The sequence below is a fragment of the Rhinoraja longicauda genome, chromosome 18, assembly GCF_053455715.1.
Source record: "Rhinoraja longicauda isolate Sanriku21f chromosome 18, sRhiLon1.1, whole genome shotgun sequence".
NCBI classification, from domain to species: domain Eukaryota; kingdom Metazoa; phylum Chordata; class Chondrichthyes; order Rajiformes; family Arhynchobatidae; genus Rhinoraja; species Rhinoraja longicauda.
This window is the reverse complement of record NC_135970.1, coordinates 935,625-963,145: the sequence shown is the minus strand read 5'-3', so window position 1 is coordinate 963,145 and position 27,521 is coordinate 935,625. Positions and strand designations below refer to the sequence as shown.

General features: G+C 47.4%; 1 protein-coding gene across 4 annotated transcripts; it reads right to left on the bottom strand.

Moving 5' to 3' along the window:
* LOC144602193 (uncharacterized) lies at positions 1 to 26,630 on the bottom strand. Of its 4 annotated transcripts, none has more exons than XM_078414945.1 (9): positions 26,453 to 26,630; positions 13,008 to 13,138; positions 12,506 to 12,692; positions 11,539 to 11,663; positions 8,709 to 8,775; positions 6,766 to 6,916; positions 5,447 to 5,592; positions 2,036 to 2,146; positions 1 to 299 (listed from the first exon to the last, which is right to left on the bottom strand). In XM_078414945.1, the coding sequence occupies exons 2-9, from the start codon at positions 13,013 to 13,015 to the stop codon at positions 96 to 98; spliced, it is 999 nt and encodes a 332-aa protein (XP_078271071.1). In that variant the 5' UTR covers positions 13,016 to 13,138; positions 26,453 to 26,630; the 3' UTR covers positions 1 to 95. The 4 variants fall into 4 exon arrangements, with proteins under 4 accessions (XP_078271071.1, XP_078271070.1, XP_078271072.1 ...); XM_078414944.1 differs by having other exon boundaries at positions 2 to 299; positions 6,763 to 6,916; positions 26,453 to 26,621; XM_078414946.1 differs by lacking the exon at positions 13,008 to 13,138 and having other exon boundaries at positions 2 to 299; positions 6,763 to 6,916; positions 26,453 to 26,619.
* Between the last annotated feature and the right edge of the window lie 891 nt (positions 26,631 to 27,521).

Genomic DNA, 27,521 nt, shown 5'->3' with positions numbered 1-27,521 from the left:
ATTTTCAATAAACACTTTAATCGCTATGTCATTGATTTATTTGATTTTACTGCAATTTGGAAAACCTTATGGGCATCCACTTGTTGCTGCCCTGATCAGGCTGTGGAAGGATAGGATTCCTTATAATATATATCATGGTGATTATCCATGAGATACTGGATGGAGGTGATGGGGGGGTGTTTGTCTAAACCATCACAACAGGCAATAGTGGCGTCGTGATCCGGGTGGACAAAGAAGCTCAGTGACTGTCGGGTCCTGTTCAAAGCATCTTCTGTTTGCGGGATTCCCACTCGGTGTTTCTGAGCAAAAGAAAGAACAAATTAAATCAGTGTAAATACGGCCTGTTATTGTAACCAACTGTTCACTTTTCTTGCAATGAAACAGTTTCACTAGTTGAATGTTTCGGGTTGTTGTTTAGTTTAGGGTTGTGGTTTGGTCGAAAGCTTTAATTGCAGCAGACTGCAGTCACCCCTCAAAGGCATGAAAGTGGGACAGATATGGGAAATCTCATTCTCTCCTCTTACCCTCCCCCACCCCCCCTTTCCCCACCCTCCCCCACCCCCCCTTTCCCCAGCCCCACTCTTACCCTCCCCCACCCTCCCCTTTCCCCAGCCCCACTCTTACCCTCCCCCACCCCCCCTTTCCCCACCACCACCCTTTCCCCAGCCCCACTCTTACCCTCCCCCACCCTCCCCTTTCCCCAGCCCCACTCTTACCCTCCTCCACCCCCCCTTTCCCCAGCCCCACTCACCCTCCCCCACCCCCCCTTTCCCCAGCCCCACTCTTACCCTCCCCCACCCCCCCTTTCCCCACCACCACCCTTTCCCCCACTTCTCCTCCCACTCTCCCCCACTCTTACCCTCCCCCACCCCCCCTTTCCCCACCAGCCCTCCTCTTTCCTTCCCCACCCCCCACCCTGACCCCCCTTTGTGAAAGGGCATTGCAGTTTCTCTCCAAAGCCAAATGGTTCATCTTTTCCAACGTATCTTTGCTTTCATTACATTGCTCTTCACCTGCCTTCTGTCTGGAGTTTCCCTGAAAATTTATTCATTTCTCAAAAATGTCCAACTGTAGTGGTTTCAGAGACTACAATTTACCTTCAAGTAACTGCACTCTGTTAGCTTCTGCTCAATTATGTTTCAGCTTAGTAAAATTCACCCAGCTTTATATGTTTTGTTCCTGATCTCTCTTTGTTCTTTTGCTCCATTTTACAGAATTATCATCAATGTGATTGCAATTGGTAACCCTGCCTAGTTATAGTTTGAGGTACAGCAGGGAAACAGGCCCTTTGGCCCACAGAGTTCACACTGACCATCCATCACATTCACACCAGTTCTATGTTATCCCACTTTCTCATCCATTACCAACATACTAGGGGCAATATGCAGAGGGCCAATTAACCTACAAACCTGAACGTCTTTCGGATGTGGGAGGAACCCAGAGAAGACCCAAGGGGAGAATGTGCAAACTCCACACACAGCACCTGACGTCAGGATCAAACCAGGGTCTCTGGTGCTGTGAGGCAGCAGCTCTACCTGCTGTGCCACCCTTTACTCAAAGCTAACTCCATAACTGCATCTTCTCTGGTTGAGCTTCATAAGGTCATAAGTGCAAGGAGCAGAATTAGGCCATTCAGACCATCGAGTCTACTCTGCCCTTCAATCATGGTTGGTCTATCTCTCCCTCCTAACCCCAACCTCCTGCCTTCTCCCCATAACCCCTAGCAGCCGTACAAAACTTCCTTGATCCTAATTCTCTTGAAAGCAACTTCAGAAACTTGTACCTTCTATGGCTTGTGCATTATTATTGGCCCATTATTTTTGATAGCAAACTCATGTGACTATATATTGTTTTCAAATTGAATACTAGCTTTCCATGGATGCATTTTAATACATAACTACACGAAGAGAAGAAGGGTCTTGACCTTTTTCTCCGGTGATGCTACCTGTGTGTCTATTTATGATTTATGAAAAGTCTTGCTAAAATGATTGTAATTTTCGAATGCTTTTATCCAAATGATTGGTGCCTCACTCACTGTGGCAATCCATCTGTCAGATGTCCACCTCTGCAGAAGATTAGCTACGTTGAGAAGAACCGCATTTGGAATGTAGGGAGCGTCGATGTACTGACCACACCTGGACATTACCTGAAACACAGGTGTTCAAGAGTCAAGAGCATTCAATTGTCATGTGTACCGACAAAGGAACAATGACAATCTTCCTGGCAGCAGCACACGCAGGCATGGAAACTAAATACAAGTTATATATAATTAACACAAACTCAATAAATTAATAACCCCCAAATTAGTGCAAAAATCTCTAAGTCCCTAAGTCCAAAAAGTTCATAGTTAAGATTAGTGTTGTGTAGTTTCGAGTGATACAGGCCCAACTTGCCCACACCAGCCAACATGTCCCAGCTACACTAGTCCCACCTGCCTGCATTTGATCCATATCCTTCCAAACCTGTCCTGTCCATGTATCAATTTTAGTTTAATTTAGAGATACAGCACAGAAACAGGCCCTTCGGCTCACCGAGCGATCCCCGCACATTAACATAAACTAAGGACACATTACAATATTTACCGAAGCCAAATAACCCTCAAACCTGTATATCTTTGGAGTATGGGAGGAAACCTGAGATCCCGGAGAAAACCCTCGCAGGTCACAGGGAGAACGTACAAACTCCGTACAGACAGCACCCGTAGTCGGGATTGAACCCGGGTCTCTGTCGTTGTAAAGCCGCAACTCTGCCACTGTGTCACTGTGCTGTCCCTATTGTCAGTTAAATGCTAACTCCACACGCACAGCACCCGAGGTCAGTATTCAAAAGTCTGATGGTTGTGGGGAAGAAGCTGTTCTTGAACTTGGTGGTCACAGTATTCAGACTCCTGTACCTTCTTCCCGAAAGTAGGAATGAAATGGCCATGGTTGTGAGGGTCTCTGATGATGCTGGCTGCCTTTGTGCGGCAGTGCCTCCTGTAGATCCCTTTGATGGTGGGGAGGGCAGTGTGTGGTGGGGAGGTCAGTACCCGTGATGGAGTGGGCAGTGTGTGATGGAGTGGGCAGTGTGTGATGGAGTGGGCAGTGTGTGATGGAGTGGGCAGTGCCCGTGATGGAGCGGGCAGTGTGTGGTGGGGAGGGCAGTGTGTGGTGGGGAGGGCAGTGTGTGGTGGGGAGGGCAGTGTGTGGTGGGGAGGGCAGTGTGTGGTGGGGAGGGCAGTGTGTGGTGGGGAGGGCAGTGTGTGATGGGGTGGGCAGTGTGTGGTGGGGAGGGCAGTGTGTGATGGGGTGGGCAGTGCCCGTGATGGACCGGGCAGTGTGTGGTGGAGCAGGCAGTGTGTGATGGGGGAGGGCAGTGTGTGATGGAGTGGGCAGTGTGTGATGGAGCGGGCAGTGTGTGGTGGGGAGGGCAGTGTGTGGTGGGGAGGGCAGTGTGTGGTGGGGAGGGCAGTGTGTGATGGGGAGGGCAGTGTGTGATGGACCGGGCAGTGTGTGATGGAGCGGGCAGTGTGTGGTGGGGAGGGCAGTGTGTGGTGGGGAGGGCAGTGTGTGGTGGGGAGGGCAGTGTGTGATGGAGCGGGCAGTGTGTGGTGGGGAGGGCAGTGTGTGGTGGGGAGGGCAGTGTGTGGTGGGGAGAGCAGTGTGTGGTGGGGAGGGCAGTGTGTGGTGGGGAGGGCAGTGTGTGGTGGGGAGGGCAGTGTGTGGTGGGGAGGGCAGTGTGTGGTGGGGAGGGCAGTGTGTGGTGGGGAGGGCAGTGTGTGGTGGAGTGGGCAGTGTGTGATGGAGAGGGCAGTGTGTGGTGGGGAGGGCAGCGTGTGGTGGGGAGGGCAGCGTGTGGTGGGGAGGGCAATGTGTGATGGAGTGGGCAGTGCCCGTGATGGACCGGGCAGTGTGTGGTGGGGAGGGCAGTGTGTGGTGGAGCAGGCAGTGTGTGGTGGAGCGGGCAGTGGTGTGGTGGGGAGGGCAGTGTGTGGTGGGGAGGGCAGTGTGTGATGGGGAGGGCAGTGTGTGGTGGGGAGGGCAGTGTGTGGTGGGGAGGGCAGTGTGTGGTGGGGAGGGCAGTGCGTGGTGGGGAGGGCAGTGCCCGTGATAGACCGGGCAGTGTGTGGTGGGGAGGGCAGTGTGTGATGGGGAGGGCAGTGTGTGGTGGGGAGGGCAGTGTGTGGTGGGGAGGGCAGTGCGTGGTGGGGAGGGCAGTGCCCGTGATGGACCGGGCAGTGTGTGGTGGGGAGGGCAGTGTGTGATGGGGAGGGCAGTGTGTGGTGGGGAGGGCAGTGTGTGGTGGGGAGGGCAGTGTGTGGTGGGGAGGGCAGTGCGTGGTGGGGAGGGCAGTACCCGTGGTGGAGCGGGCAGTGTGTAGTGGGGAGGAGTGAGAGCGTCACAGACTTGGACTCATCTGCTGAGGCTCGCTAAGATGTAGTGTTTCCATTGGATTTGCCTGTTCCTGTTTATGTAATTGTATTTTCTCCCAATTCTCTGCCAATCACCTACTCATATTTTATAGAGGGCATTCCAGCTAATTTTAGTTCTTTACTCATCTGACATATAAACCAACCTCCCTTCCGTTGACTCCATCTACACCTCACGCTGCCTCGGTAAGGCCAGCAGCATAATCAAGGACCAGTCTCACCCCGGCCACTCCCTCTTCTCCCCTCTCCCATCAGGCAAAACGTACAGAAATGTGAAAACGCACACCTCCAGATTCAGGGACAGTTTCTTCCCAGCTGTTATCAGGCAAGTGAACTGTCCTACCACCAACTAGAGAGCGGTCCTGAACTACTATCTACCTCATTGGAGACCCTCAGACTATCTTTAATCAGACTTGACTTTATCTTGCACTAAATGCTATTCCCTTTCTCCTGTATCTGTACACTGTGAACGGCTCAATTGTAATCGTATAGTCTTTCCGCTGACTGGGTCAAGTCAAGTCAATTTTATTTGTATAGCACATTTAAAAACAACCCACGTTGACCAAAGTGCTGTACATCTGATTAGGTACTAAGGAAAAAAAAATGAAACATACAGTAGCACACAAACAGTTCACAGCGCCTCCTCAATGAGCCTCAAACGCTAGGGAGTAGAAATAGGTTTTGAGCCTGGATTTAAAGGAGTCGATGGATGGGGCAGTTCTGATGGGGAGAGTGATGCTGTTCCACAGTCTCGGAGCTGCAACCGCAAAAGCGCGGTCACCCCTGAGCTTAAGCTTAGACCGCGGGATAGTGAGTGGGTAGCACGCAACAAATTGCTCTCACTGTACCTTGGTGACAATGAACTAAAGTAAACTTAATGAAACATCCAAAGATGAATGTACTGCATTGAAATGCACTTGGCAACACCTCAGCCTCTCCATGACTTGCGCCTCTCACTTTAAAGCTCTGCCCTCTAGTCTTTGAAGCTCTGCCCTCTAGTCTTTGTCATTTCACCCTGGGGGAAGAGTTAACAATTACCTCCAGTCCTCCATTCTTGTCCTGAAAGAGTAAAGTGAAGGTCCCGTAGTCAGAATGTTCCCCACATCGAGTCTGGTTTTCCTTCAAAGAGGGTTTTGCTACTGGTGGGTAGTACGCAGCTCTGAGGGTTGACGGATTTAAAACACCTTTAAGAAAATATACAATAGACTGATAATTTTCCTGATAGGCAAACAGAACATAATCTTTATTAACGCCACCACCCGCAACAATGGATATTGCCCCAGCTGTATTTTTTGTTGACTTTAGCTGTTAGAGATACAGCATGGAAACAGGCCCTTCAGCCCACTGAATCCATGCTGACCAGTGATCACCCCGTACACTGGCACTATCCTACACACTAGTGACAGTTTACAATTTATAACAGCTAATTAACCTACAAACCTACTCGTCTATGCAGTGTGGGAGGAAACCATGGAAAACCCACGCGGTCACGGGGAGAAGGTATAAACTCTGTACAGACAGCACCCGTAGTCGGGATCGAATCCGGGTCTCTGGCGCTGTAAGGCAGCAACTCTACCGCTGTACCACTGTGCTGCCCCTGATTATTGATATTTGATATATTAACCAGCTACATAATCATATCATCCATTTTTTATTCTTTATTACGTTACATGAGGGATGTAGAGATTTTGAGCGGTTTCAGAAATGGCTTCCCTGGATGCTGCCTGTAACAGAGGGTAGTGATCACAGCATGAGGCTGGGCAAATGCGGGCTGTTTCCTCTGGATTCTATAAACTTCCATCAGGTCTCCCCTCAGCCAGAGGTTTAGAAATATATAGAAGGAGATAGAATTATGAGAGGTATAGATAGGATAGACAGTCACAACCTTTTCCCCCATGGTAGAAATGTCAAAGAATAGAGGGCATAGCTTTAAGGTGAGAGGGGCAAAGTTTAAAGGAGATGTGCGGGACAAGTTTGTTTTACACAAGGTGGTGGGTGTCTAGCACACGCTGCCAGGGGTGGTGGTCGAGGCAGATACGATAATGGTGTTTAAAAGGCTTTTATATAGACACATGGATATGCTGGGAATGGAGGGATATGGATCACGTGCAGGCAGAAGGGATTAGTTTAACCTGACATTGTGTACAGCATGGTCATTGTGGGCCAAAAGGCCTGTTCCTGTGCTGTATGTACTGTTTGATGATCTGTGCGAGTCAGGCTGTGAACTCCCACAAGGGGCGTTAGGGTCAGGGTTAGACCCACGGATGTGCTGAGAGTTTAGTCTTTACAAGCATGTGGTGGACCAGTGTCAGAGACAATGAAGGAAATCATCGTACATTGTAATGGAGACTTACTACCCATCCTTTGATGCTTGCCGACAAAGAAATCAGTCTCAACTCCCAGGCTCAATGCAATGACCTTCATAACGTGCATGGACAGCTCCTGAAACGTTCTGAAGAATGACTCAATACAGCTTGTAAACTCAGGTAGCTCTTTCACAGGACGTACCTGAATATATATCAAAATAATATGGCTTAGAATTAATTCTTTTTGTACTGAAATAAGCAAAGGAACTAAACACGCAAGCTGTATGTTAAGTTAGAAGTGTGAAGATTATTTTACCAGTTAAGTATCAGAGAGACTGGGAAGGATAGGCACAAAGTGCTGGAGTAACTCAGCGGTCAGGCAGCATCTCTGGAGAACATGGATAGGTGATGTTTCGGGTCAGATTGAAGAAGGATCCCGACCCAATAAGTCACCCATCCTTTTTCTCCACAGATGCTGCCTGACCCTCTGAGTTTCTCCAGCACTTTGTGTCTAACTTTGTCTGATCCAGCAAGAGCAGCTCTTTGTTTCTATTTCAAGTCAAGTCAATTTTATTTCTATAGCACATTTAAAAACAACCCACGTTGACCAAAGTGCTGTACATCAGTTCAGGTACTAAGAAACGAACATACAATGGCACACAAACATAACAGCACATACATAAACAGTTCACAGCGCCCCCTCAGAGGGCCTCAAACGCTAGGGAGTAGAAATAGGTTTTGAGCCTGGACTTAAAGGAGTCGATGGAGGGGGCAGTTCTGATGGGGAGAGGGATGCTATTCCACAGTCTAGGAGCTGCAACCGCAAAAGCGCGGTCACCCCTGAGCTTAAGCCTAGACCGCGGGATAGTGAGTAGCCCCAAGTCGGCTGACCTGAGGGACCTGGAGATAGAGTGGTGGGTTAGAAGATTTTTGATATAGGGAGGGGGGCAAGCCAGTGGAGAGAGGCCAGAATCGGGGTGATGTGGTCCCTTTTACGGGCACCCGTCAGGAGTCTCACTTTGAGCCTTAATCATAGGCAACCTCATAGGTAAGAAAATAATATGACTTGAAATTCATTCTTATTTTACACTAAAGTAACTCAAAGAAATAAACTAGCAAATTTGAGAATTAAGAATAATTTTGCAGTGTTACAGATTATATTTATTGTAGGCTTCCAGTATTTTACTTCATTGACTTTAATCATTTACTAAAAACATTATGTTCTCCAAACTTTACTGAGGAAATACTACTGTTTAGTTTTGAGATACGGCGTGGAAACAGGCTCTCTGGCCATGGAGCCCACACCAACCTACAATCACCCATTCATAGTTCTATCCGACACTCCAGGGATAAGTTACTGAAGCCAATTAACCTACGAATCTGCTCGTCTTTGGAGTGTGGGAGGAAACTGCAGCACCCGGAGAAAACCCAGGCGGTTACAGGTAGAACGTACAAACTCTGTACAGACAGCACCCGAGGTCAGGATCGAACCCACTTCCCTGGTGCTGATAGGCAGTGACGTAACTGATAGTGTTTTGGTTTGCCCACTGAGTGTGTGCTGACCATCGATCACCCGTTCACACTCGTTCTGTGTTACCCCACTTTCTCACCCACTCCCGACACACTCGGGGCAATTTACAGAGGGCCAATTAACCTACAAACCCACACGTCTTTGGTATGTGGGAGGAAAACCGGGGCAGCCGGAGATCATGGGGAGAACATGCAAACTCCACACACAGACAGCAGCTGAGGTCAGGATGGAACCCGTGTCTCTGGTACTGTGAGGCAGCGGCTCTACCCGCTGCGTTACTGTGCCACCAATACAATCCAAATTCCCCTTTGCATTGTTGAAATTGAAAGGTAGACAAAGCTGGGAGGTTTCCTTCATGTGTCAGTACATGGTGTTAGTGAGGGACATTTCCCCCAGTGATACAGCAGGAAGACCGCCTCATTCTGATTCCAAAGCCAATCTCAATCTCAATCTGAATTCTTACGTCATTTGAAGAAAATGTTGAGTAATTAAAGACTTCTTTCAGATCACCAGGCTGTGTTGGATCTAAACTGCAAAGAGAAGAATATTTACACTTGCTCATTTGAACAGCCACACTGAATTATTATTCAATCCATCCCTTTAATATCTCTCTCCCTCTCCCTCTCCCTCTCGTCATCCCGATGTGGAGGCAACGGTTCTGAGGGCAAAGAGTATGTTCTTCTGGCCTGGAATGGCCGACTTTGTGTGTGGGAGAGTGGAGTTCTGTGCGGTGGAGCAATAGCTTGGCGCTGCACCAACCCAAACAGTCCCTCCTCTCGCACCCCACACCTGACTTGCCGTGGTCAGTTGCAACTGACATTATCGAGTGGCGTGGCAATCAGTACCTGGTCCTAGTAGACTCGTGCTCTAGTTGGTTTGAGATCGACCTACTCCGCAATCCAACCTCAGCCATGATTGTTGAGAAGCTGGCACGCCACTTTTCTGTCCACGGGGCTTCCTTCACCAGGCAGCGCTTCAAAAACTTCGCTAAACGCTGGGATTTCCGCCACATCACCAGCAGCCTAGAATATCCACAGTCCAAGGGTTTGGCCGAACGTGCGGTGAGAAGTGCCAAACAAGTGATGGAACGATCCCATCGGGCTGGTTCTCGACCTGCGTCTATCTCGACCTGCTCAATTTACGAAACATCTCTTGTGATTCAATTCTGGGTTCCCCTGCCCAGCGCCTTATGTCCAGGCAGACTCGCACTGTGCTACCTGTCGCCAAACAGATGCTACAACCACAGGTTCGTGCCCCTCGGGCGGTCCAGACACAACTCCAACAGAGCCGCGATACTCAGAAAAAATACCATGACAAGTCAAGCACACTGACCAAGGGACAGGTTGTCCGCTTGCAAACGCCAAAAGGCTTCGACCAGCTGGGCCCTACTCGTGAGCCGCGCTCTTACCTGGTCAGTCTTGGTGATGCCACCTACAGGCATACCTGGCAACACCTTTGTCCAGTCAATGAGCCAGTGACGCCTCGACACTGTCCTGACGACACCACTGTGTCTCATCCACAGTCCAACGGTTCTAGCCCCACGGTCCCACCACTGCCTGCTGACACCGGTCCAGATGTCTCGCCTGTTGCTTCGCCTCCCTGGCTGCTGCAGAGGTCTCCATCCTCACCCTCAACACCGGTCAGACCTGCGGTATCACTCCCTTCTGGTATTCAATCTTCGGTGAAGGGAGGTGATGGCTGGTACTGTACGCGAGCAGGTCGTGTCTGCAAGCCGAATCCAAAGTACAATAACTAGTACAAGGACCGTGTTTGTACTGTCGGTGAACTGTCTTCTCACTTGCAGCTCAGTGTACAGTAAAGTGCACTCCCCTCACATTGGTGTTTCTATATACTCCACTTTATGTTTGCTTAATTGTGATTTGCATCTTTAAGAGAAAGGATGTAGTTCAACCACATTTATCTCTGTCAATATGACCTTCACCACATATCTTATGCATGATACACATTCCACCATGTAATCCAGTCCGGGATTTGAGATGGACTGCAGCCACTGATAACAACCTGCTCGTCCCTTTAGTTGGGTAGTCTGTCTGTCAGCTGATACGAGGAGTGCAACATTAAGTATTGTTCACACTGCATGAGCTTTAATAAATGCTTTGTGGTTCACCTAATACTTTGTAATGGATTGATTACAAAACAGCCATACTAAAAACAAAGCAACAAGACACACAACTACATAAAAGTTACCATAAACATCCACCACAGTGAATTCCTACATTCCTCACTGTGATGGAAGGACAGTCGAACTATCCTCAGTCGGAGTGATTGAAGCTCCCGCGTCGGAGCGAACGGAGCCCCCGTGTAGGGGCGATTGAAGCTCCCGTGACGGGGCGATTGAAGCCCCCGTGTCGGGGCGATCGAAGCTCCCGCCTCAGGGCGATCGAAGCTCCCGCGTCAGGGCGATCGAAGCTCCCGCGTCAGGGCGATCGAAGCTCCCGCGTCAGGGCGATCGAAGCTCCTGCGTCGGGGCGATCGAAGCTCCCGCGTCAGGGCGATCGAAGCCCCCGTGACGGGGCGACAGAAGCTCCCGTGTCGGGGCGGTCGAAGCTCCCGCGTCGGGGCGGTCGAAGCTCCCGCGTCGGGGCGATAGAAGCTCCCGCGTCGGGGCGATAGAAGCTCCCGTGTCGGGGCGGTCGAAGCTCCCGCGTCGGGGCGGTCGAAGCTCCTGCGTCGGGGCGATAGAAGCTCCCGCGTCGGGGCGATAGAAGCTCCCGTGTCGGGGCGGTCGAAGCTCCCGCGTCGGGGCGATCGAAGCCCCCGTGTCGGGGCGATCGAAGCCCCCGTGACGGGGCGATCGAACCTCCCGCCTCAGGGCGATCGAAGCCCCCGTGTCGGGGCGATCGAAGCTCCTGCGGCTTGCAGCTCCTGAAGTCGGTCTCTGATCAGAGACCACGAGCTCCACGATGTCAAAGTCCGCAGGCCCCTGCGGATGGAGCTCCGTGGTCGATCCCTGGCAAAGTGATGGTGGGCTCCGCGATGGTAACCCTGCAGGCTCCCGCGGTTGGAGCTCCAGAAACTGGTCTCCAGCAAAGGCCTCCAACTCCTCGATGTTAGGCCGCAGTGCAGGCGGAGATATGATGTGGAAAGAATCGCATCTCCGACGAGGTAAGAGATTAAAAAAGTTTCCCCCGACCCCCCCACCTCACATAAAACCAGCAAATGAACACATAAAACATACATTTAACACATACTATTAAATCAACAAAGAAAGGGCAGACAGACTGTTGGCAAGGCAGCCATTGCTGGCGCCACCCGGTGGTTCTCTACCTTACCTTTCAGTCTCAAGACCAAACCAGCCGTGGTATGGAACATCTGAGACCACGGCATGAGCATATTGCTGTTTAATGTCCTTGGGAAGTAGAAAGAACTTCCTGCAGATGTCCATCGCACTAAACACCTGAGGAACAATTATTTGAAATGATATATGTGGTAGAACTGAGTCAGTGAAATATTCTTAAATGTTATTCTTCTCTGAACTTCAAATTACTGATATTTTTCAACATGTCATCACAGGAGCTGGTCGGACTGTTAATACTGAGAGCAAGATGTTTATCCATTTTGCAGTTTAACGAGAGGATTTTTGTTTGTTCTCCGCACGGGTCAATTTCTAGAGGCCGATGAACCTACAAACCCACAAGTAACATGGTCATAGAGTGATACAGCGGAGAAACAGGCCCTTTGACCCAACTTGCTCACACTGGCCAACATGTGACATCTACACTCGTCCCACCTGCCTGCATTTGGTCCATATCCCTCTAAACCTGTCCTATCCATGTACCTGTCTAATTGTTTCTTAAACGCTGGGATAGTCCCTGCAACAACTGCCTCCTCTGGCAGCTTGTTCCATACACCCACCACCCTTTGTGTAAAAAAGTGACCCCTCAGGTTCTGATTAAATCTTTCCCCCCTCACCTTTAACTGTGGACTCCACTACTCTGACTTCATTTTTGTAAATCTTCCCTGCACCCTTTCCAGCTTGACAACATCTTTCCTATAACATGGTGCCTACAACTGAACACAATACTCTAAATCAAAGTCCTTGGGATGTGGGAGGAAACTAAATTGCCCCATGTGTGTCGGGAGTGGATGAGAAAGTGGGATAGCACAGAACTAGTGTGAACGGGTGATCGATGGTCGGCGTGGGCTCAGTGGGCCGAAGGGCCTGTTTCTATGCTGTATCTCCAAACTAAACCAAACCAAGCAAAATATCTACAATGGGATATTAAAGTGCATGCTTACTTGCTCATCTTTGATGCCGGTGTTTTTGAGGTACACAAATCCAAGTTCACTGAATGCCCGTCCGATCTCTGTGGATAATCGTTTCATTTCATGGGCTGAAGGTTCAGCTTCACCCAAGGCAAATGAGCCAAAGTCAACCACAGCCACACTCATCTTCTTCCAACGATTCTGGCCTCGTAAGGACGTCCTGTAAATCAGGGCCGCGTGAATTATTCAACCTGATTCCACCTGGCACCAACATGGTTAAAGACCATGCCACATGCAAATTGGAGGAACAGCTCCTCTTATTTATCTCGGGCAGCTTACAATCCAGTGGGATGAAAATTGATTTCTCTAATTTCAAGTAACCCTTGAAGTCCCTCCCTCTCTGTCCCTCCCCCACACTAGTCGTTCTGCTAGCTTCACTTCGTATCCCTTTCGTTATCACCTCCTGCAAGCCAACAATGGACCATTGTGGGCTCCACCTTTCCTGAGTCATCGGTTCCGGCTGTTTGTTCTGTACCTTTTCATATCTCCAGTTTTTCTCTCCCCTGACTCTCATCTGAAGAAGAGTCTCGACCTGAAACGTCACCTATTCCCTCTCTCCAGAGAATATGCTCGACCCGCTGAGTTACTCCAGCATTTTGTGTCTATCTATGGTTAAAAACAGTTCTCTTTATTTATTCACAGGAGGTCAATGTGCTCAAGTTATAATGGTATCATGAAGGCAATATTTTACACAGAGGATGGTGGGTGCCTGGAACACACTGCTCAGAGTGGTGTTGGAGGCAGATACGATAGTGGTGTTTAACAGTCTTTTAGTTAGGCATATGGAAGTGCAGGGAATGGAGGGGTATAGATCAGAGAGGAATTTAACCAGGTATCATATCCAGCACTGACATTGTGGGCCGAAGGGCCTGTCCTGTGCCCTACTGTTATGTCTTAGTCCATGTTTTGTATACAATAAGAATAATTTACCATAGCGAATGAACTTTTCAGCACATCTTTGGGACAATTAAACCCTTTGGCCCACAATGTCCGTGCCAAACACAATGCTAAATTAAACTAATCTCCGCTGCCTGCACGTGATCCATATCCCTCCATTCCCTGCATATCCATGCACCTCTCTAGTAGCCTCCTAAATGCCCCAATCATATCTGCCTCCACCATCACCCCTGGCAGCACGTTCCAGTATCCTTCACCCTCTGTGCAAAAAAAACTTGCCCAACACATCTCCTTTAAACTTTGCCCCTCTCACCTTAAAGCTGTGCCCTCTAGTCTTTGACATTTCCATCCTGGGTAAAAAGGTTCAGACTGTCTACTTTAAAAAAAATGTATTGACTTCTATCCAAGAGTGGAAACGCTGACTCTATTTCTCTCTCCATTGATGCTGCCTCATCTATTTTCTGTTTTTATTACTGCAGAGACACATTTTACATTGAGGGGAAATTATTGGGAATGTATGAGTTATTTTCTAAACACTTTTCAATAAAACTGATTGTAGCTGGAGACTAAAGAGAAACACCAATCCTTTCAATTGAATCAGAAATTTCTCCAGCCACTATTTCCCTAACTGCAATTTCTCACTTCCATTAGGTGAGAAAATCAATCTGGAATTTTTACAATGCTTCTGACATCTTAAGAGGCATTGAACAGATGGTTTAAAGATCTTTCATTGGACGGTGTAGGAAGGAATTGCAGATGCTGGTTTAAACCAAAGGTAGACACAGTCTGAAGAAGGATCTCCACCCGAAACGTCACCCATTCCTTCTCTCCCGAGATGCTGCCTGACCTGCTGAGTTACTCCAGCATTTTGTGAATAAATACCTTCGATTTGTACCAGCATCTGCAGTTATTTTCTTATATTATACACAAAGTGCTGGAGTAACTCAGCAGGACAGGCAGCAATGGGATGGATCCATTTATATCATGATACAGTAATTCTCAAATAATTAGAAAAAAACTACTCTTCAAATTAAAGACCAGTATAGAAGAGTACAGCACAGGAATGGAACCTGCAGCCCATGTGTGTACCGAACGTGATGGCGTTAAACTGATCTTATCTGCCTGTACATGATCCATATCCCTCTGTTCCCTGCACTTCCACGTGCCTGTCTAAAAGCCTCTTAAACACCACTATCGTATCTGCCTCCACCTCCACCCCAGGCAATGCATCCCAGGCCCAGACCACTCTGTGTAAAAGAAAACCTGCCCTGCACATCTCCATTAAACTTGCGCCCTCTCACCTTATAGCTGTGTCCTCTACTGTTGGACATTTTTAGCCCTGGGAAAAAGGTTCTGACTGTCTACCCTCTCCATGCCTGTTATAATTCTATACACTTCTATCAATTCTCCCCTCAACCTCCGGTACTCCAGAGAAAGCAATCCAAGTCTGTCCAACCCAGCAGCTGTAACCCTCTAATCCAGGCAGCGTTATTGTAAACCTCCTCTGTACCCTCTCCAACCTCTCCCAGCAGCTGTAACCCTCTAATCCAGGCAGCGTTCTGGTAAACCTCCTCTGTACCCTCTCCAAAGTCTCCACAATTCTAGGGTGCCTGGAATTACACCCAATACCAAAATAAAATATGTTATAGTAGTTTACCATTCAGGAAACATGAAATAGTGAAGTTTTGAAAATGTCAACAATTATCTTTAGTCTCAATGCTTACTGTTGAGTTCACTAAAAAATCCTTTCACCGGTTTCCTGCTCAGATTCCAACTGTAACATTTTATAAAGACAATTTTCAATATTTATCCTGATCTTTTGCTAGTAATGTGGACCTTGGAAATTAAAATACCATTCAGATTTCAACACATTATTCGTGCTAATCATTTACTTGCACTTTAAACAAAAAAATGCTTCAGGAAATAACCTTTGAAGCAAAAGGTAAATGTACAATTCTCTATGTAAGCTGATCAATAACTAGCATTTACTACTAGTTAGACAGTTCCCGACTCCAAACATCACCCATTCTTCTTCCCCGCAGGTGTTGCCTGACCCGCAGAGTTACTTCAGCACTTTGTGTCTCTCACTAACCTTTACATTATGCCTGTGTCCCTGATATGATAAAGTATTCCAGTTCCCAATGCTTGAGAAATAGAAATAAAAAATGTAATTATATTAATAATAATTAGTGGCATTTAAGAAGCTTTTGGATATGTAGGGAATGGAGGAATATCGATCACATAAAGGCAGAGGGGATTAGTTTAACCTGGCATCATATTTGGCACAGACATTGTGGGCTGAAGGGCCTGTTTACGTGCTGTCCTTTGTACTAATATATAATAATGAAGCGTCAGTTAATTAATATATCTGGATGGACCGGGCAGTGTGTGGTGGGGGGGTCAGTGCCCGTGATGGAGAGGGCAGTGTGTGGTGGGGAGAGGGGTCAGTACCCGTGATGGAGTGGGCAGTGTGTGGTGGGGAGGGCAGTGCCCGTGATGGAGAGGGCAGTGTGTGGTGGGGAGAGGGGTCAGTACCCGTGATGGAGTGGGCAGTGTGTGGTGGGGAGGGCAGTGTGTGGTGGGGAGAGGTGTCAGTGCCCGTGATGGAGTGGGCAGTGTTCACCACCTTTTGAAATCTCCATCGTTCCTGAGCGTTGGAGTTGCTGAACCAGGCTGTGATGTAGCCAGTCAATGTGCTCTCCACCATAGACATATAAATGTTCTCGAGAATATTCATCAACATACCAAGTCTCCTCAATCTACAAAGGAAGTAGAGATATTAATAGAGGAATTGATAGAAGTAGAGGAATATGCCAGGAGGAACAGATCTCATATCAAACATATTGCAGGAACAGCATCCCATATTTCGCTTGAGCAGCTTACAACCCAGTGGTATGGATATGGATTTCTCTAACTTCAAGTAACCCCTGCAATCCCTCTATCTCCATCCCTCCCCCACCCAAGTCACACTAGGTTTCATTATCTCTCTGTATTATCGTCTATATCTCTCGTTCCTCTTTCCCTTGACTTTCAGTCTATAGAAGGGTCTCGACCCGAAACGTCAACCATTCCTTCTCTCCAGAGATGCTGCCTGTCCCCCTGAATTACTCCAGCATTTTGTGTCTGTCTTTGTTAAAAGGTTGTTGTAGTAGGGGATTTTAATAAGGTTGGTGTAGTAGTGGATTATAACTTTCCAAATATTGACTGGGTTTAGATGGGGTGCAATTTCTCAAGGTGTTCAGGAGAGTTTTCTCCAGCAGTATGTAGAGGCCCCCAGACGTGAGAGGGCAACACTTGATCTCGTCTTGGGAAATTGGGAAGGCAAGTGAATGAAGTGTGTGTAGAGGAGCCTTTTGGGATCAGTGACCACTGTTCGATTAGGTTTAAGATAGGTATGGATAGAGACAGAGAGTGTTAAAATGCTCAACTGGGGTAAGAAACATAGAAACATAGAAAATAGGTGCAGGTGTAGGCCATTCGGCCCTTCGAGCCTGCACCGCCATTCAATATGATCATGGCTGATCATCCAGCTCAGTAACCTGTACCTGCCTTCTCTCCATACCCCCTGATCCCTTTAGCAAAAAGGGCCACATCTAACTCCCTCTTAAATATAGCCAATGAACCGGCCTCAACTACCTTCTGTGGCAGAGAATTCCACAGACTCACCACTCTCTGTGTGAAGAAATGTTTTCTCATCTCGGTCCTAAAAGACTTCCCCCTTATCCTTAAGCTGTGACCCCTGGTTCTGGACTCCCCCAACATCGGGAACAATCTTCCCGCATCTAGCCTCTCCAACCCCTTAAGAATTTTATATGTTTCTATAAGATCCCCCCTCAGTCTTCTAAATTCCAGCGAGTACAAGCCTAGTCTATCCAGTCTTTCTTCATATGAAAGTCCCGCCATCCCAGTGAACCTTCTCTGTACTCCCTCTAAGGCAAGAACGTCTTTCCTCAGATTAGGAGACCAAAACTGCACACAATACTCCAGGTGCGGTCTCACCAAGGCCCTGAACAACTGCAGTAGAACCTCCCTGCTCCTAAACTCAAATCCTCTTGCTATGAATGCCAACATACCATTCGCTTTCTTCACTGCCTGCTGCACCTGCACGCTTGCTTTCAATGACTGGTGCACCATGACACCCAGGTCATGTTGCATCTCCCCTTCTCCTAATCGTTCACCATTCAGGTAATACTCTGCTTTCCTGTTCTTGCCGCCAAAGTGGATAACCTCACATTTATCCACATTATATTGCATCTGCCATGCATTTGCCCACTCGCCTAATCTATCCAAGTCACTCTGCAGCCTCCTAGCATCCTCCTCGCAGCTAACACTGCCACCCAGCTTCGTGTCATCCGCAAACTTAGAGATGTTGCATTCAATTCCCTCGTCCAAATCATTAATATACACTGCAAATAACTGGGGTCCCAGCACTGAGCCTTGCGGTACCCCACTAGTCACTGCCTGCCATTCCGAAAAGGACCCGTTTATTCCTACTCTTTGCTTCCCGTCCGCCAACCAATTTTCTATCCACCTCAACACTGAACCCCCAATACCGTGTGCTTTAAGTTTGTACACCAATCTCCTATGTGGGACCTTGTCGAAGGCCTTCTGAAAGTCCAGATATAACACATCGACTGGTTCTCCCTTATCCACTCTACTAGTTACATCCTCGAAAAATTCTATAAGATTCGTCAGACATGATTTGCCTTTTGTAAATCCATGCTGACTTTGTCCGATGATTTCACCACTTTCCAAATGTGATGCTATCACATCTTTAATAACTGACTCTAGCATTTTCCCCACTACCGATGTTAGGCTAACTGGTCTATAATTCCCCGTTTTCTCTCTCCCTCCCTTTTTAAAAAGTGGGATTACATTAGCTACCCTCCAGTCCTCAGGAACTACTCCAGAATCTAAGGAGTTTTGAAAAATTATCACTAATGCATCCACTATTTCTGAGGCTACTTCCTTAAGCACTCTGGGATGCAGCCTATCTGGCCCTGGGGATTTATCTGCCTTTAATCCATTTAATTTACCTAACACCACTTCCCGACTAACCTGGATTTCCCTCAGTTCCTCCATCTTATTAGACCACCGGTCCCCCGCTATTTCCGGCAGACGGTTTATGTCTTCCTTTCACTTACAGATCAAACAGGTCTACAGAGGACGCCATTACTACTGCCCTACACACCGCACTGACCCATCTTGAGCGGCAGGGCAGTTACGTGAGGATGCTCTTCATAGATTATAGTTCAGCATTTAACACGGTCATCACGGACAGACTGGTTTCTAAACTAACTGATTTAGGACTCTCCCAATCTATCTGTAACTGGATTAAGGACTTCCTGACCAATCGGCCCCAGATGGTCAGATTAGGCCCTCACACATTCTCCACTCTCACAATCAGCACCGGCTGCCCACAAGGATGCGTGTTGAGCCCTCTTCTCTACGCCCTTTACACCCATGACTGCACCCCCACTCATCCTACCAACGCCATCATCAAGTTTGCGGATGACACGACTGTGGTTGGACTCGTCTCAGGAGATGACGAGACAGCCTACAGAGATGAAGTCCAAAAACTGATAGGATGGTGTGCGGAAAACAATCTGGCTCTGAATCCTTCCAAGACAAAAGAACTCATAATAGACTTCCGAAGACACAATACGGGCTACACACCACTGCATATCAGTGGGGTTTGTGTGGAAAGGGTCCCTGCCTTCAAGTTCCTGGGCACGCATATTGCTGAGGATCTCTCCTGGACCACAAACACCATAGCGGCAGTCAAAAAGGCACAGCAGCGGCTCTACTTTCTGAGGATCCTCAGGAAGAACAACCTGCAAGAGCAGCTGCTAGTGACTTTCTACCGTTGCACCATTGAGAGTGTGCTGACGTACTGTATTTCTATGTGGTACACCAGCAGCTCAGAGGCAAACAAGAAAGCCCTTCAGAGGGTCATCAACTCTGCAAAGAAAATCATTGGTTGCCCACTGCCCTCTCTAGTGGAACTTTACTCCCTCCGCTGCCTCAGCAGAGCAGCCAACATCCTGAGGGATCCTTCCCACCCTGGTCATCAGCTGCTCCAACTGCTGCCTTCTGGTAGACGGTTCAGGTCCATTACATCACGGACTAATAGACTCAAGAACAGTTTCTACCCCAGTGTCATACGTGAGCTGAACACTGCCAGACACTCACATAAAACTGAAGGGAAGGAACGGAACTGATCGGAACACTGTCAGTTACTTGTCAGAAAACATAAGCCTCAATTTAATACAAGTTTACATTCTACTGCACTTATATTGTTAACATTTGCTAAACTTATTACATGTTACAACCGACCGCACCTTATATTTAATTACATTATTTTTTTTTTTTTTTTTTTTAAAAACGGCACTTGCAATATGTTAGCTCTCATTGCTGTGCAATAACTTGCTGTCTTGATTGCACTGTACACTGCCTCGACCGTATAGTAATTGTTTTGTCTATATTGTATTAGAGGTCAGTTTGTTTAATTCAGTAGATTAGGTTTAGCTTGTTATGGATAAAGGTTTATCCTTTGTACTGTCTGCTGTGTGTGATTGCATCATCTGGACTGCTTTAATTTCGCTGTACTTTGTGTAGTGACAATAAAGGTTTTTTTTTACAATTTAAGACAGAACCAAAGTATTTGTTCAATTGGTCTGCCATCTCCTTGTTCCCTATGATCAATTCAGCTGTTTCCGACTGCAAGGGACCTACATTTGTCTTAACTAATCTTTTTCTCTTCACATATCTATAAAAGCTTTTGCAGTCAGTTTTTATGTTCCTTGCCAATTTTCCCTCATAATCTATTTTCCCTTTCCTAATTAAGCCCTTTGTCCTCCTCTGCTGGACTCTGAATTTCTCCCAGTCCTCTGGTATGCTACTTTTTCTGGCTAATCTGTATGCTTCATCTTTTGTTTTAATACTATCCTTGATTTCCCTTGTTAGCCACGGATGCACTACCTTTCCTGGTTTGTTCTTTTGCCAAACTGGGATGAACACTTGTTGTAGTTCGTCCATGCGACCTTTAAATGCCTTCTATTGCATGTCCACCGTCAACCCTTTCAGCATCAATTGCCAGTCTATCTTGGACAATTCACGCCTCATACCCTCAAAGTTACCTTTCTTTAAGTTCAGAACACTTGTTTCTGTATTGACTTTGTCACTCTCCATCCTAATGAAGAACTCCACCATATTATGATCACTCTTGCCCAAGGGGCCTCGCACAACCAGACTGCTAACTAACCCTTCCTCATTACTCAATACCCAGTCTAGAATGGCCTGTTCTCTCGTTGGTTCCTCGACATGTTGGTTTAGAAAACCATCTCGCAAACATTCCAAGAAATCCTCTTCCTCAGCACCCCTGCCAGTTTGGTTCACCCAATCTATATGTAGATTGAAGTCACCCATTATAACTGCTGCACCTTTGGTGCATGCATTTCTAATTTCCTGCTTGATGCCATCCCCAACCTCACTACTGCTGTTAGGTGGCCTGTACACAACTCCCACTAGCGTTTTCTGCCCCTTAGTGTTTCGCAGCTCTACCCATATCGATTCCACTTCCTCCGAGCTAATGTCCTTCCTTTCCACTGCGTTAATCTCCTGTCTAACCAGCAACGCTACCCCACCTCCTTTTCCTTTCTGTCTATCCCGCCTGAATATAGAATATCCCTGGATGTTGAGCTCCCAGCCTTGGTCACCCTGGAGCCATGTCTCCGTAATCCCAACTATATCATAATCATTAACAACAATCTCCACATTTAATTCATCCACCTTATTCCGAATACTCCTTGCATTGAGACACAAAGCCTTCAGGCTTGTTTTTATAACACTCTTGCCCCTTATATAATTATGTTGCAAAGTGGTCCTTTTTGATTTTTGCCCTGGATTTGTCTGCCTGCCACTTTTACTTTTCACCTTGCTACCCATTGTTTCTACCCTCACTTTATACCCCTCTGTCTCTCTGCTCTTGTTCCCATCCCCCTGCCATATTAGTTTAAATCCTCCCCGACAGCACTAGCAAACACTCCCCCAAGGACATTGGTTCCATTCCAGCCCAGGTGCAGACCGTCCTGTTTGTACTGGTCCCACCTCCCCCAGAACTGGTTCCAATGTCCTAGAAATTTGAATCCCTCCCCCTTGCACCATTTTTCAAGCCACGTATTCATCTGTAATATCCTCCTATTTCTACTCTGACTAGCACGAGTAAGGCCAAGTTTGAGGGTATGAAAGTCTCGCGCAAGTTGATTGGAGCAGGTTGTTTGAGTGAAAGGAACATCGGCCAAGTGGGATGTTTTTAAAAGTGTACTGAAGAAAGCTCAGGATATGCAGGTCCCTGTTAGAGTGAAGGGCAAGGCAGGCAAACGTAAGGAAGCTTGGCTGAGGAGGGAAATTGATGCATTGCTCAGGAATAAGAAGGACGCATGGGACAGGTATGGGCAGCTGGGATCATGTGTATCCCTAGAGGAGTTTCACGAACTAAGGAGCAAAGTAAAAAAGGAAATCAGAAGGGCAAAAAGGGGCCAGGAGATAGCTCTGGTGGATAGCATTAAGGACAATCGCATGAGATTTTATAAATAAGGGGCAAAAGGTTAACCAGAGAGAGAGTGGGGCCCCTCAGGAATCAAAGCCCTCACCCCTGTGTGGAGCCACAGGAGATGGGCAAGGTCCTCAACGAGTATTTCTCCTGTGTATTTACTGAGGAGAAAGACAGGAGGATGGAGGAACTTGGGGCAGTCACTGGAAGTGTCTTGAGAGCAGTCAGTGTTACGGCCGAAGAGGTGCCGTGTTTGAAGGTAGACAAATCTCCAGGGCCTGATCAGATAAATCCGAGGACATTGTGGGGAACTAGGGAGGAAATTGCGGGAGCCCTGGTTGAAATTTACGAGTCGTCTTTAAATACAGAAGAGGTATTTGCCACCGGAAGACTGGTGGGTGGCAAATGTTGTGCCTCTATTCAAGAAGGGCTGCAGGGAAAATGCTGGGAACTATAGGCCGGTGAGCTTAACATCTGTAGTTGGTAAATTACTAGAGAGTATTCTGAAGGGTAGGTTATACAGGCATTTAGACTGACAAGGGCTGACTATGGATAGTCAGCATGGTTTTGTACATGGGAGCTCGTGTCTCACAAATTTGATTGAGTTTTTTGAAGATGTGACCAAAAAGATTTAGTTTAGTTTAGTTTAGAGATACAGCGCGGAAACAGGCCCTTCAGCCCACCGAGTCCACACCGACCAGGGATCCCCGCATATTAACACTGCCCTACACACACGAGGGACAATTTTTACATTCACCAAGCCAATTAACCTCCAAACCTGTACGTCTTTGGAGTGTGGGAGGAAATCGAAGATCTCAGAGAAAACCCACGCAGGTCATGGGGAGAACGTACAAACTCTGTACAGACGGCACCCGTAGTCGGGATCGAACCTGTGTCTCCAGCGCTGCATTCGCTGTAAGGCAGCAACTCTACCGCTGTGCCACCATGCCACCCATTGGTGAGGGCAGATTTGTAGATGTTGTGCACATGGACTTCAGTAAGGCATTCAACAAGGTTCCGCATGGTAGGCTGCTCTGGAACGTTAGATCACATGGGATCCAAAGCAAGATAGCTGAATGGATAGAAAATTGGCTTCATGGAAGGAAGCAGAGGGTGAGGGTCTCGGACTGGAGGCCTGTGACTAGTGGTGTGCCTCAGGGTTCGGTGCTGGGCCCGTTACTGTTTATCATCTACATCAATGATTTGGATGAGGACATACATGGCAAGATTACCAAGTTTGCTAATGATACAAAAGTGGGTGGTTTTGCAGATAGTGAAGATGGTTGTGAAAAATTGCAACAGGATCTGGATCGATTGGCCAAGTGGGCTGAGGAATGGTTAATGGAGTTTAATGCAGAGAAATGCGAGGTTTTGAATTTTGAGAAGTCTAACATGGGCAGGGCCGAAGTGAATGGTAGGGCTCTGGGAAGTGTTGTAGAGCAGAGGGATCTAGGAATGCAGGTGCATGGTTCCTTGAAGCTCGAGTTGCAGGTAGATCGGGTGGTTAAAAAGACTTTCGACACATTGGCCTTCACCAGTCAGAGTATTGGGTATAGACGTTGGGAGGTCATGTTGTAGTTGTACAAGACATTGGTGAGGCCGCGTTTAGTGTATTGTGTTCAGTTTTGGGTACCATGTTATAGGAAAGATGTTGTAAAGCTGGAAAGTGGATGGAGAAGATTTACGAGGATGTTGCCAGGACTAGAGTGTCAGAGCGCCAGGGAATGGTGGAACAGACTGGGACTCTAGTCCTTGGAGCACAGGAGGATGAGGGGAGATCTAATAGAGTCTCTTGCCTAGAGTAGGGGAATCGAGGACTAGAGGACATAGGTTTAAGGTGAAGGGGAAAAGAGTTAATAGGAATCTGAGGGGTAACTTTTTCACACAAAGGGTGATGGGTGTATGGAACAAGCTGCCAGAGGAGGTAGTTGAGGCTGGGACTATCCCAACATTTAAGAAACAGTTGGACAGGTACATGGATAGGACAGGTTTAGAGGGATATGGACCAAACACGGGCAGGTGAGACTAGTATAGCTGGGACATGTTGGCCGGTTTGGGCAAGTTGGGACGAAGGGCCTGTTTCCACACTTTCATTCTGATTGCATAATGATATGGGTTATAGAAGAAATAGTGTGGAAAAGAAGACGTGAGTGCAAGACATGGCCATGCACCTGGCACTACACACATCCCTGGAACACCTGGATAAGAGAGATAACTACATAGACTCCTATTCATAGACTGCAGCTCTGCCTTGATCACCATTAGACCATCCAAGTTCATCACCAAACCCACGGGACTTGGTGCCAGCATTCATCTCTGCAACTGGATCCTCGACTTCCTGACCAACAGACCCCAATCAGTGAGGATAACGGACAAATCATCCTCTACGATAATCCTCAACACTGGCGTTCTACAAGGATGCGTTCTCAGCCCCCTTCATTACTCCTTGTACACTCACGGCTGTGCAGCCAAGTACAAACCTCATTCAATTTTCAAATTCACAGACGACGCCACCATCGTGGGCCGGATATCAAATAATGATGAGACAGAGTCCAGGGAGGAGATGGAGAACCTCGTGTCCTGGTGTCAAGACAACAACCTTTCTCCCAATGTCAGCAAGACAAAGGAGATAGAGATTGACTTCAGGAAGTGAAGTCCACATGGCCCAGTTTCCATTGACGACGCTGATATAGAGATCCTAGGAGTCAGTATCACCAACAACTTCTCCTGAACCACCCATATTAAAGCAAGGACCAAGAAAGCACAACAACGCCTCTACATCCTGAGAAGGCTTCATAGGTTTGGCATGTCCCCTACAACTCTCACCAACTTCTACAGATGCACCATAGAAAACATTTCATCGGGATGCATCACAGCTTGGTTTAGGAACAGCTCCATCCAAGACCGCAAGAAATTGCAGCGAATTGTGGACACAGCCCAGACCATCACACAAACCAACCTCCCTTCCATTGACTCCATTTAAACCTCACGCTGCCTCGGCAAGGCCAGCAGCATAATCAAGGACCAGTCGCACCCTGGCCACTCCCTCTTTTCCCGACTCCCATCGGGCAAAAGATACAGAAGTGTGAAAACGCACACCTCCAGATTCAGGGACAGTTTCTTCCCAGCTGTTATCTGGCAACTGAACCATCTTACCACAACCAGAGAGCAGTGCTGAACTGCTATCTACCTCATTGGTGACCCTCGGACTATCCTTGATCGTACTTTGCTAGCTTTACCTTGCACTAAACGTTATTCCCTTATCATCCATACACTGTAAAAGGCTTAACTGTAATCGTGTATAGTCTTTCTGCTAACTGGTTAGCACACAACAAAAGCTTTTCACTGTACCTGTGACCATAAACTAAACTGTAAAGACATTTTATGTCCTCAAGCATGTTGCCTGTTGACAGTACAAACTGTAAATGGGGAACATGGAAACAGCAGAGGTGAGCAGCAATTATCATGCGTGCTTTTAATCTGCATATTGATTGGATTAATTCCTGCTTCTGTTCTGTCTGATTTGATGAGTTTTTACCTCTCTGGATTTGTACCTTTGTTTATTTTCTCTGTCACATTCAATCACCGTTCCACCAAGCATTTTATTGATGTAAAAGATCGAAACAAATCGGGTCAGGCAGCATCTCTGGAGGGAAGGAATGGGTGACGTTTCTGGCCGAGACCCTTCTTCAGACTGAGAGTCAGAGGGAAGGGGAACGAGAGATATAGACAGCGACATAAAGAGATAAAGAACAAAGAAATGAAAGATATGCAAAAACGTAACAATGATCAAGGGAGCAGTCCATTATAGACACAAAATGCTGGAGTAACTCAGCAGGATAGGCAGCAGGATAGGCAGTCTGGGGAAGGGTCTCAACCCGAAACGTCACCCATTCCTTCTCTCCCGAGATGCTGCCTGACCTGCTGAGTTACTCCAGCATTTTGTGAATAAATCGATTTGTACCAGCATCTGCAGTTATTTTCTTATACATAGGATAGGCAGCATCACTGGAGGGAAGGAATGGCTGATGTTTCAGGCCAAGACCCTTCTTCAGACTCAGCAGTCCATTGTTAGCATGGTCAAGGTGAAAACGCGTTAGACACCTAGTGATACGAGTTTTCACCTAGCCCACAGCTAACAATGTTTAGTTTAGTTTAGAGATACAGCGCGGAAACAAGGGCATTCAGCCTACCGAGTCCACATGGATAGTGATCCCCGCACATTAACGCTATCCTACACACACTGGGGACAATTTATACTTATACCAAGTGTACAAACCCAAGCCAATTAACCTACAAACCTGGACTGCTTCCTTCATCATCATTACTTTTTTGCAAACTTTCGTTTTAAACCAGCATCTGGAGTTCCTTCCTACACTGTCCTTCCTCGCTCCCTGCCTTTCTCCTGCCTATTCTGTCCACTAAACGATCTCCCATCACTATCGGTACCGTTCCACCTCACCACCAACCTGAAGTTCACTTGCAGCAATGAATCACCGTGTTTGCTGCTCCAAGCTGCTGTGCCTGTTCCCCGACCTTCAATCCAGTGGCTCAGATCTGCCCACAGACTGGCTTTGTAAAGCCCCTGCTCCAGGACTGGCTGCAATTCACTTGCTACTCTGTTGACAAACCAGAAAGTTCACATTCTTTTGGTTGTACAACAATATATTCCAACGCCTCCTATAATTTAGTGAAACTGAATCTTCACCAGTATCTTATTCTTTAGTGCAGTTTATTCTGTACAAAACAGGTAGGATTACACAATTATTGTCCAACAAAGTCAAGGCAGACACTGAAGATTTAGATTCTTAAAGTTCACTTCCTGAAATACAAATCATGCTTCGGCAAGTTTAGTTCACGTTTTAACTCTTTTGGGTTTGAAAACCTACAGATATTCTCATCATTGTTTTACATTTCTGGTTTTATCTCATATTCGAATGCTTGCTTCCTTATTAATTTTTTTCAGACGTTCCCTCTGTTTCATATCATATATATACAGCCGGAAACAGACCTTTTCGGCCCTCCAAGTCCGTGCCGCCCAGCGATCCCCGCACATTAACACTATCCTACACCCATTAGGGACAATTTTTACATTTACCCAGCCAATTAACCTACATACCTGTACGTCTTTGGAGTGTGGGAGGAAACCGAAGATCTCGGAGAAAACCCACGCAGGTCACGGGGAGGACGTACAAACTCCTTACAGTGCAGCACCCGTAGTCAGGATCGAACCTGAGTCTCCGGCGCTGCATTCGCTGTAAAGCAGCAACTCTACCGCTGCGCTACCGTGCTGCCCCGTTTGATCCCACCTTCGAGCCAGCACCGCCATTCATTGTGATCATCCAGAATCAGTAACCCGTGCCTGCCTTTTCCCCATATCCCTTGATTCCACCAGCCCCTAGAACTCTATCTAACTCTCTTTTAAATTCATCCAGCGAATTGGCCTCTACTGTCTTCAGTGGCAGAGAATTCCACAAATTCACAACTCTCTGGGTGAAAAATGTTTTTCTCATCTCAGTTTTAAATGGCCTCCCCCTT